This window comes from Rhagoletis pomonella, unplaced genomic scaffold (assembly GCF_013731165.1).
Source record: "Rhagoletis pomonella isolate Grant_MI unplaced genomic scaffold, Rhpom_1.0 Rhpom_scaffold_00010, whole genome shotgun sequence".
Lineage (NCBI taxonomy): Eukaryota > Metazoa > Arthropoda > Insecta > Diptera > Tephritidae > Rhagoletis > Rhagoletis pomonella.
The window spans coordinates 24,243,081-24,254,751 of NW_023458564.1; the positions used below are offsets into that span (position 1 = coordinate 24,243,081).

The 11,671-nt window shown below is 34.5% G+C and overlaps 1 protein-coding gene across 1 annotated transcript in view; it reads left to right on the plus strand.

Annotated features, from left to right (window-relative positions):
* Positions 1 to 11,366, plus strand: part of LOC118746560 (titin-like) — a 29,598-nt gene extending 18,232 nt beyond the window's left edge. The window contains exon 8 of the mRNA XM_036480404.1: positions 11,153 to 11,366. Within this exon, the coding sequence (XP_036336297.1) occupies positions 11,153 to 11,321 (169 nt within the window). The 3' untranslated portion in view covers positions 11,322 to 11,366. The remainder of the gene's footprint in view (positions 1 to 11,152) is intronic.
* The last annotated feature ends 305 nt before the right edge of the window (positions 11,367 to 11,671 follow it).

The following is an 11,671-nucleotide window of genomic DNA, read 5'->3' on the forward strand; positions in this document are numbered from 1 at the left end:
GAACCGATGAGATTTTGCAAATTTTATGCGTTTTTTTTTAAAAAAAAAGTTATCAAGCTCTTAAAAAATCACCGTTTATAAGTCCCATTGAGAATGTTTACACGAACGTCACATAATTTTGCAGAATTTTCCAAGTACCTATTTTCAATACTAAATTACAAACTCTTAAAGAAATTTGGATTTCAAAGTTTATTAACTGTTTACTTAGTTACTAAACTTCTTATATTCATTGACGTTCTGTTGACAACTCGTATTACCTCATGAATTCCTTGAAAATTGAAAATTTAACGGTTAACAGATATATTCTGAGCTTTTAGCAACAATTTTGTAACCGTTAAATAGAGTTGAAACGGTAACTTTTGTTAATAAAATTTTCGGCTGTAAAATGTTCACCAATACTCCGAATAGGCCTGTAAGACTCCCACAAACACTGACAGTTATGGATTTGCTAGCTAATTAAGTAGCAAAGAGATTATTGCTGGTGCTTAGGCAAGTTATTCCTGGGAAGGCTTAAGTTAGTCAAGAAAGTTTCGACCACGACGATCCAGAACAGAACAGAAGGGCTGACTTCCAAAATGTCAATTGCTTTGCAGACGTACAAAGTATAATGTTCCATAATGACGAACTGCAAAATATTGATAATGTACACTTTTCTAAAACGCAACCGAAATGTTATCGAAACGCATCGCTAGAGTAATCAGCGCATCAGAAACAAAGTTGAGGCTTCGTTTGTTGTTGGTTACCATTCGTGTTTTAAAAATGGAAAATTCAGAAAAGTTATTCATTGCTATATTGAATATATAAAATATGCAATGCATATGGTTGAAATGTGTGGCAACTCTGCATATACAAACAGTTTGAATAGCGCAGTATAACAGTATCCAAACATTGTATTGATACGTTTTGGAAGTCAGCCAAGGTCTCGAAGGAGACCAACCGAGTCAGTAAAAAGGTTTCGGCCCACAAGGCCAGACGAACTCGCTTCGTCAGTTCAGCGCTGACCTTATTTTCTTCAATACGCACTAATCTGGGCTCCCGGTAGAGTTCTACCGTTCTTCTCACCTCTAAAAGTGAGACAAAACACTCCTTTAAAAGCCTGAAGGTGAGAGGGCCGTAAGAAATTTCTTCCAAAATAGTAATTCTATAGTTATTCAAGCTAATAAGCTCTTGGCTTGACGAATTCCTGCAATGTTACGCCAATGCAGTACCAATTTACTACTTTCCTTTATGAACGCCTCCTTTATCGTACTGGAACTTACCGTAAGGAAGGGCTCCGGTCCTATTGGGATCAAAGCAGCAGCCAGTCTGACTAGCTGATCGGCTTATTCATTTTTTTTACTCCCATGTGATCTGGTACCCATATTATTTGGATAATATTATCCTCATCAAAGAAATTAAGCTTTTCAATGCACTCCGTTCCGCCCGACTATCACTTAGTCCCACAATAACTGAGGGTATAAACTTCCACTTGAAAGATGCTAAGGACGGTTTCCAAGGCTACTGATAGCTTCGGTTTAGGGCCACATACGCCTTCTCCAATGCCCTCAGGGGTCTCGCCTGGACATGTCGCCTGGACGTGTACCTCCAATTTAGAGGTAATCCAGGCAGCCTTGTTGTATATATTGACTTTGACGCTTGTTTCGAAGACCACTACTCTGTGCATATCTGAGACTTTTGATATTTTTTTCTTCTTTCTGTCTAGTTTGGGTCTAGCAAATGGATTATTCATATTTGTGAGAAAGAGAAAGTGAAAAAGAGAGAGTACAAAACTGAGAAAAAGCGAACCAAAAAAGGAAGGAAATGAAATAACGTAAACCATTCTATTTAGGTATAATGCGCGCTGTAAATTTTTGGCGTTAGAAACGCAACTGTTAGCGCTCTAAGTAATTGCACTTAAATTTCAAAAACTATTCAAAATAAAGAGTTATTCAAAGCGATAACTTGTAACAAATCCCTTTCTTGCAAGCTTTAGAGCTGCCTTTATGCTTGCTTTTCAACTGAAACTCGCCTCTGTCTCTGATCACGCTTTGATACTTTTACTTGAAGCACTTGCTCCACTTTCCATTATTGAGGAAAATTCGTCAAGAATTTAAGGAAAATATTCTTTATCACCACAAAAAGATTCTGAATGAATGAAACGCATGAATTAATAAAAAAATATTTACCTTTTTATAACCATGGAATGTATGCAGTAACCACAAAATCTGTAAATAGATAAAAGTACATTTTTGGTAACTAATGTGTTACAGATTTTAAAACACTCTTAGAGTCTTATAGGAATAAACAAAAACGGTTAAAAGCTTTCTAACCGATTTTTTTTACATCTTTATTTAGAAAAATGTTTGAAGAGAGAAAACTTTAAAAATTTCTTAATCCTATTGAGTTTAGAAATAAAGCTTTTCTTTGTCCCTCGTTGTCACTTCATGTTAATGTATTGCGTCAACGAAGTTTTTAAATAAATTTAAGGAGTTAAAGCTTCGGATTTTTCCATAAACTTTCGGCATATTTAATTAAAATTTTCTAAAATGGTCTGTAACCCAAACGAAGCGAATATTATTTTTTCCAAAACCTATTTATGTATAATAAATAAAACCTTGTTCTAAAATTGGTGTAGATAAAATATTTCGCAAAATATTTAATTCAGACACATATAAATAGTGCATATTTTTTTAAAGATCTTCACCCTCTAACCCTTCTATAAAAGTTTTGTTGGTTTAAGCTTAAGTGGCTGCTGCTATTACTACCAGCTCGCATAGGTTTACGATTTGGCCGAAGATACATCAAAACGCTTATGGCCCAGATATGCATACTTGTACTGCTATACCATTTTTACTTAAAAATCAAAACCCAACAGAATTCTACATGTTAAGTGCTATGCGTTGGATAACCGCTTACACACAAATCCCATTTAACAGATTCTTATGTGACAACTCTCATGCAAAGTTAAATATGCATAACTGGGCTATTACTCTACTTTCAGTCAATTCTTGGAGATACCGAACATGAGTAGTTGCCGTAAAAAAATCCCTTGCGATTTTGTCATGTCTTATAGCCACATAAGCGTAGCCATATAGGGGGCACTAAACTCACCACGTACATGCTTTTTTAATAAGAACTCCCTAATCATGAGCTTGTTAGTGAAAGTGATATGGTGATACTATTTATTTCAAGCTTTTTCGTTTCCATTTCACAAACTGCTTTACTATCACATTGAGCAATTTGCAGCAGTTCGCATAGCCATTAGACGCAGGTTTTCAGCAGCTTCCTATACAGCGTCTGGTTTGATCTTAGTGGCTTTCGGGTCTGTGTTACGGAATGGCGAGTTCCTCACAATTTGCTTACATACGTATATGTATGTAGGTATGAAATTTGTGAGCAAAACCAAAAAAAAAAACGTGGTACTTGTTTATTTTTTAACCTTAAATTCACTACTTCAAATCGATATAAAAAAGAAATGGGAACCAACTTTTACAAATGCTTTGGTATATATTCATATTTTGACCTCTTTTAATAAGTAGTCTCGTTCCCATCACTTTTTGAGTATTGCACTGTGTAATTATTTTGTCGACGACACCGCGACCAGCCAAAAATGTCGCTGTGACCAGATTACATATATATTTATTTTTCTTTTATGCCAAACTCCTACAAATTTATGGTGTCGCTCTCACGATCGAAAAATTCATGTTGCCATCGACAAAGCGTTTAGAAAAAAAAATCGGAAGCTGTAGCCCGTCGGATAAATAAATTTGTAAATTGTGAACTGATTCCTCGAAAGTGTGAAAATGCAGATTTTTTTTATCCCCTTCCGTCGTCGTACCTCATAAACAGGGCTGCCAATTTAGCTCTTTTCCCGTCAAATCTGGCTTTTTCAAAGTCTATTGAGCGGTAGGAAATGAGAAATTGCGGGAAGCGGAAAATCCAGCTTTTTTAAATTTTTTTTTACGGATTTTTAGCTTTTTCCCAAATACAGTATAGTACATGCATATCTATTTAAAATCACAAGATAACTTTGATTACCAAATAATTTCGATACGATTAAAAAAGTTAATATGTGTTCAGTGGGCAATGTTTACGCGCATCGCAAGAGAAGATAGAAGACATTCTAAGACATCTTAATTACAGTGATGATATCATAGAAAAAATAATAATTCAGTTTAATAGAACTAATTTTATAAAATGCAATAATACATACATATATGTAAGTAATACAATGCAATTTTGGGCAGAAGTTCAAACTTATACTGATGCAGATGGCAGCAAATTGTTTTCCGATCTGGCGGAATTTGCACTTCATTTAATTTCACTACCTTGGCCTAATGCAGACCTTGAACTTTATTCAGCCAGTTAAACTTGGTGAAAGCATAGGTACGCAGCGATATACACTTATATATAGTTATATTAACTTTTATTCTTATTTTTCATTTCTTATGAATTTCGATTCCATCTATATTATTCTATTATTAATTTTAATTTCAAATAATGTTTCAAATGAATTGCTAAAAATTACATTAATATAAACCTATTTATTTTTCAGCTTTTGTTTTGTGGGATCTAGCATTTTTCTAGCGGGTTTTTATAAAAATCTGGGTTTTTTTATTCGAAAATAGTTGGCAGCACTGCTCATAAAACAGCTTGGTGTTAAGCGGTCTGAGCCAGATGCGGTTTTCCTGTGTTTGCGTTTTCTGAAATCGGTGCCTTAGGATTTTATTCTACTTTTTTTTTAGGAGAATAACCAGTATTCCTCACTGCGAGAGACGATGGCGCATTTGCCGTGGTGTTTCCTCTAACTTCTATAGAACGTTTTATTGCGAACTAAGTATGTATGTTTGGAGCCTTACTAATTGCTCTTATAAAACAGTCCGGTTGGCTCTTTAGCTCCACTTTGATTTCGAGGGCTTTAAGTGTAGTGTTGCAGTTTTCCTAGCTTTTGCCTTTACTTATGTAAGTAGGCATTTTTAAATTTTCTAGTCAAAATGTCTCTACCGATGGCGTAAAGGGAGTCTTCATTAAGTATGCTACAGTTCCTAAATCCTCCTTGCGCTTTTTTGTAATGGTTATTAACGCACATCACACCTATTGCTGATAGCGAGCTTATAACTCCTCTAAAACAGGCGAAGAAAAATATTTTCCCTAAAATTTCACTCTGGAGCTTATTGATCTAATTCTGTATTCGAGTAGTGTAGCAGTCTCTGGAAAGTAAAATAGTGCGTAGTCCAAAGTCTTACCAGTTCATTTAGGCACATATAAAATTATTAAAAATCGATATAATTTTTTTTTTTTTAAAGCATTATTCTTCATATCTCATAAATAAATGGTGATTAACGCACATCACACCTATTGCTGATAGCGAGCTTATAACTCCTCTAAAACAGGCGAAGAAAAATATTTTCCCTAAAATTTCACTCTGGAGCTTATTGATCTAATTCTCTATTCGAGTCTTGTAGCAGTCTCTGGAAAGTAAAATAGTGCGTAGTCCAAAGTCTTACCAGTTCATTTAGGCACATAAAATATTATTAAAAATCGATATAATTTTTTTTTTATTAATTCAAAAATACGAGTATACTAAATAAGCATTGTAAATAACGTTTTAAACTTTAAAGCATTATTCTTCATATCACATAATGCACAATATTTTATATTTAAAAATAACAAATACCTACTGTTTAAGCAGTTTCCTTTCAAACTTTATTAAAATTATACGCAAGATTGTACATATGTGTACTAGAATGTAAGTGCATATTTTTGTTTGTATCTACTTATATATGTTATTGTGCTAATAATTTAAAATCATTTTAAATTTTTTACATTTTCCAAATCATTTAATCAACTTTCATACATACATACATTCATAAAATTGTTTGCTCTCGCACATGAATGACGCCATCGACTACAATAATTACAACTGCAACTACAACAAATCAAATTATATTTATGTACGTACACCTGCATACGTTCATTTTCATCGCAACTACATATGTATCTACATATGTATGTATTTATTCATCGGCATTCGGATGCATTTTCAATGGAAGTTGTACATTTGAAAGTCCATTACTCGGCTACGATCCAAGGTATGAATAGATATCTTTCAATTGATAAATATCTGTTTGATGTTATTTTCGCCATATGTTTACATATTTTATATTAATATTTTCTATACATTTTAATAAATGTTATTCGGAGTCTGTGTGTATGTATGTACAGTTTGGATGTGTATCTTTCGAGTATCGTTGTAATGGCTATTTGCTGATATTTCTACACATTTGTAATTTCGAAATGCCAATTTTCATTCCAATTAACTTTGCATGCTTTCTATTATAACAATCTACTCACATTCACACAAATGTATGTATTTTCGTATAGATGGTGCGGCAGATTACATTCGCCTTTATTCATCTATGGCTAAAGAAAATATTCACAGTAGTTTACCCTTACACATTTAAATATGCATGTACATTCAGGAAAGTAATATATATATATAAGTAACAGACTTTAAGAAAAAATTCTACAAAAAAAAATAGTCTATGTAGTCCGGGATGACTCCATTGGGAGCCGCAAAGAAACAGAACTCTTGACCTTTTTATATAAAGCGCTGTATTCCATATTTTCGACTTATTTTTTAAGGCAAACCAGCGCTGAGACCTACTTATGTATTTAAATGTATTGTGCTAACCCTAAAGAAGTCTGTGTAACCTTAGGCTAGTTATGAAGTTAAGCACTTTGGAGGGTGTCATGTTCCAGATTTTGTATGGAGATAATAATCGTTCTCAAAGCTGTAGATATACGTATGTATGCTCGTATAAGGTAACTTGGAGTATACGTCCTGAGGCTCTCTCCACGCAGAGAACCTGCCGTCCATCTTATCGAAATGGCCGATTTTACAATGCTGTTACCTTAGCTCGCAGTTTCTTATCAGGTATCCCTGCCGGCTAAGGTTAACCAGTTGTTAAGTAAGTTCACGAGCGGGAGTTATGAATGATTTGGGTTGCCTTTAGCCCTTTGGCATATGACTGTGGGTTGTAACCTGAGAATCCTCTGATGTTGTCAGGAGCTCAGCCGTAATCCCTTGGATGAACGACAGACAGGCTACGGGCCATGGATGGCCTATTCGGATCCGCATTTTCCTGTTAAGCCAATACAATTTTGCAATAGTCTTCTAGCCTTGATACAGTTTTACGTAAGTCCAAGGCTTTGTGATGTGATGGTGATGTGAAGTGTGATATGAAGACATTCCCCGGCACAGATTTCAATTGCAAAAATTTCCGCTTGCAATATGCCTGGATATGTGTTCATCAGTAGAGCTTTCTGAAATGTAGATCCAAATGGGCCCATTGTGTTACTACCGTTTGACACCGTTCAATTATCCTCACCACTCCGTATCGCTGATTAATCTCATCAGCCATATTGCGACGGTATTTGAAACCTCCTGCCTGCTTCTGCATAGTGCAAGGCATTTATGCAAATTGGGGCCGGGACCTTGCCTCTTATGGGCGATGGAACGGTGATGAACTTTGTTTAGTTAGTTGAATATCCTTACTCAGAGCACTAAATCGAGCGAGTTAAATCGAGAGTTTTCCCGCAGTGCAGAGCATATGATCTCTCAGTACCAAGCCTACAACGGTAGATGACAAAGTACATCGACAATTTTTATGCGATTGCAATAAATGACGTATCAGTTTGATTGAAAACGGATTTAATTTTAGATAGTACTACATATTTTGAATTTGTGAAAATTAGTGATGGTCAAAACTTAAAAAATAAGAAAATATGTTTTATTCCCCCGATGAAAAATCCGGAAAATCCAAGTCTGACAATAAATTATTAAATATCATTTTGAAGGCCTGTAAATCGTCTTCCCACAACATGTCCGATCTTTAAAATTGAATGAAAACTAGTCACTCAAAAACTGGTAATTCTACAAAACCGTATTTTCTGACCTAAAATGAAAAGTCACGACCTCCACATGTTTTTTGAAAAATCATAAAAAGGAGGGAAATTAGGAGGTAGGGTCTTGAACTTTAAAAAAAAAAATTCTCGATGGGCACCCTAATATACATACCTATATTCATTTCACAGTTTTTATTTATTTAATTGCATGCATTTCGATTTTCAATTTATTGTAGTTTTCTTTTGTGTAAGTATATCTGAGTGTTACACTAACATCTACATATCTATTGTATGCATGTAAGAACAATCGTATTCACCATTCATCTCTATTGTATATCTTTGCAAATTATTTAATATTTCCATAGAATAGTGTTTTTGGCACGTGTGTTTGTATGTATGTACGTACATATGTATGAATTTCAGGTGTTACTTCCTACTTTCAATGTACTACATACACTTTTTTGGTTGAACAAGTAGTTTGGTTCATCTCTAGTTTGAATTGCCACTTTTTATTTACTTAGCTGAATTAAATAAAATTCATTCTACTAAGGCAATCGAGGTAAAAACAAAGCAAAATAACTAAAATTTTGTAACTTTTAATTGGTAAGATGTTGCACACATATTTATTATAGCACCGTTTTGGCGAAATTTACGGGTATTTGAATATAGACTTATGTATGTAGATATGTATGTACAGGCGCAAGAATACTAAGTACATATGTACATATGTAAGAAACTTAAACATTTTTGAGAGTTTTGCAAGATATGTATGTATGTACCTTGTTGGACAGGAAGACACCCGATGCTTCAATACCTGAAACCACCTCATCACAATTTCACTTAAGAAATATTTGCGTACATATATATGTATGCACATAAGTTCACATCGCAAGGTAAGCAAAACTTTAATTGATGGTGGTTCGGAAACAGACAAACTTTATATTTGACTAGATTTCAGTCTATATTTGAGGCAAGTCGCTAGATAAGGACTAATGCTTTTTTATAATTAATGAGAATTGACGTCATACTGACTAGGTTTAGATTTTTTACTACGACAGGATAGCCATAATTCATTTTTGAAAGAGTATATGTGGGGTTCCATACCAAAAAGGGACGGGGTTCACACTTCGTGTGTTTTTTACAGCACAAAAACAAAAACAAATCGATTTAATAGTTTCCCAAATATCTCGAGAATGGGACGAGGAAAAAAGTTTGAAAAAAAATCGCACATACACACATCAAAATTCTCTATGAAAAGAAACATTTTTTGATAAATACAATTAGTTTTTGAAAATGTGCCATCTCAAAAAAAAATTTAAAAAATCACAATGGTAGCTCTGACTATTGCGCAATATTTAAGTATAGTATTATGGGGTGCACTCTACAATAATTTGATTTATATAAGCTTGAGCTGACAGGAGAATAGCAACAAATATATGATGGGAAAAACGATACTTGACTTTCGCTTATTCCTATTTTTTTACCTCCCTTTTATTAGCTCGGGATGTAACTATGTAATATTGATGCGCCTAAAAGATGCAGAGATTTCTATTCTCAAGTTACATGCCTGATAACAGTACGAATGGAAATTATAATAGCGAGGTTTTAGTTTTTTAAACTATAATTTTATTTATTATGAAATAAGAGCAAGAAATAATGTTGCTTATACGCCATGTATCCCCGCGCTTGATTAACCTTAATAGGAAAACAATAGCAATAATAACAAAAACTGATACCTGAAGACAACGGGAAAATAAGATGGCTTCAGAAAAACCATAAAAGAAGTGTAAAAATTGTGCAAAAGTTGATCGTAACAAAACGGCAGCTGCCATGTATTTGCCAAATCACATGTCCTACTTGACCAAAACTTTTTCTACGATGAGCCCTGATAAAAAATCTCCCCTCTTCGTTAAGAGTTTGTCAGCCACCCAAAGGTCCTCTGTTAACTTCCTTAAAAGGAGTGGAGGAAATAAGATACAGTAAGGGCGTTGTGATCTGAACCGATTCTGTCTTCGGCACTGCCACAAATATATGTCCGTATGAAGGCAGCGGTGGAAATGCCTCACTCATCCGCCATGGCAGCCGGGTGTGATTGACAATAATGAGGCCGTATGAATAAATACTAAGCAGAATTTTAATTTAAATTGATTTGAACAACTCGAGTAAATGGTCTGAAATTTTAATAAAAAGTAATTTCTTAGGTTTTATTCGCGCTGCCCATTGTATCTATAATATCAACATTCCGGTCAAAATATACATTTTAAATTCGCTGTAACCATAAATAAGAAGTGTTAAAAAGAAACCTAAATTTTTGACAATTTCAAGGCTTGCCAAGAAAACAAATTTTTATAACTACAAACGGCTTTGCAAAGCTTTTGAACAAGGGTGATAATTTATTTTTGTTAGTAAGATAACTTTACACATTATGCAAAGGACTCAGAAGCGGGCTCGTCTTGGTTGTTTTTTTTTAATGAAAATAATCAGCCCTAAATTTAAAATTTTAAAGTCGTTTGCTTGAAACTTTACTCATTAATTTACTTTGACCTTTAAGTTTAAAGGTAGGTATTTGTATACATATATCTGCATAAATACAAGCATAAGCAAGTCCTTCACATTGATTGTTTTGATAAAAAAAAATTAATAAAACATTTTAATAATAGCACGCTCATTAAATATAGGTACACCTAAACTTAAACTGCCTTGCACCTAAACCACCGACCCGCGTTGCACCCCCACTTATCCCGACATCATTACGCAAAGTAGTGATGAACAATCAATTGCACTTCAATCAAATTTCCATTCATGCACTTTTATGTGTTAGTTTTTGCTTTCTATTTTTTTTTGTTTTTGTTCGCTTTCATTTCATATTTGTGTGTATGTGCAATAATGCATTGCTTCAATTGTCGGGTCAGCGCAGTGCTAGACCAACTGAATGACTGACTGGCAGTTCGAAGTCCCTACCCACCAAGCAATTTATTTTATTTCATTCAACATTCAATAGTTTTTCACCGACATGCTTTTCGCTTTACTCATTTTATACATTTAATGTTCACATTTCTTTTTTACATTTCTATTATGCCTTCTGTACAATTGCTTCAGCGAGTATGTATTGCGAATCAACTCGCATCATGTTGAAAATAATGTTTCTTTGTAATTTATTTTATTTCGTTTCATTTAAATTTTTTTTCTTTTTCCTTTTTTTTTTGCTATGCGCTTCGACCACCACAATACATACATATGTATGTATGTATGGGTGTGCACACAGAGTCAACTTCATGAAGTATCAAAAGCCTGAAAAGAAAATCGACTTGAATAGAAGTGAAGTTTACAAAGTAATTCATCACTTGGACCGACAGCCAGTGCGCGGCATTGAAGTTCGGCCACCCGTGGTGCCGGCTGAAGTGGATATAAGAAAGGTGGCGCTGCAACCGTAACTTGCCACTTGCCGCTGCGCGAGCAGCGCAACAAAACTCCAGCTGGAATATGTATGTATGTACATACATACAAAATATATATATGCTAATATCAAAACCATGTTTTCGCTAAACTCAACAACTTTGGTGGGATGCACAAGAAGAAGCAGCGGGTAGAATCAGAAAATTTAGCCACAAACCACAAGCTGATGCGTGCGTCAAAGAACCAACGCACCCAACCATTTTCATATATAAATACATACATATTTGCATGCATATATAAGTATGTAAATGTGTATGTACATACAAATATGCGACCACAAACCTCAAATACCCTGATGCCCTGTGTGTCCTGCGCCAATGCAGATTTC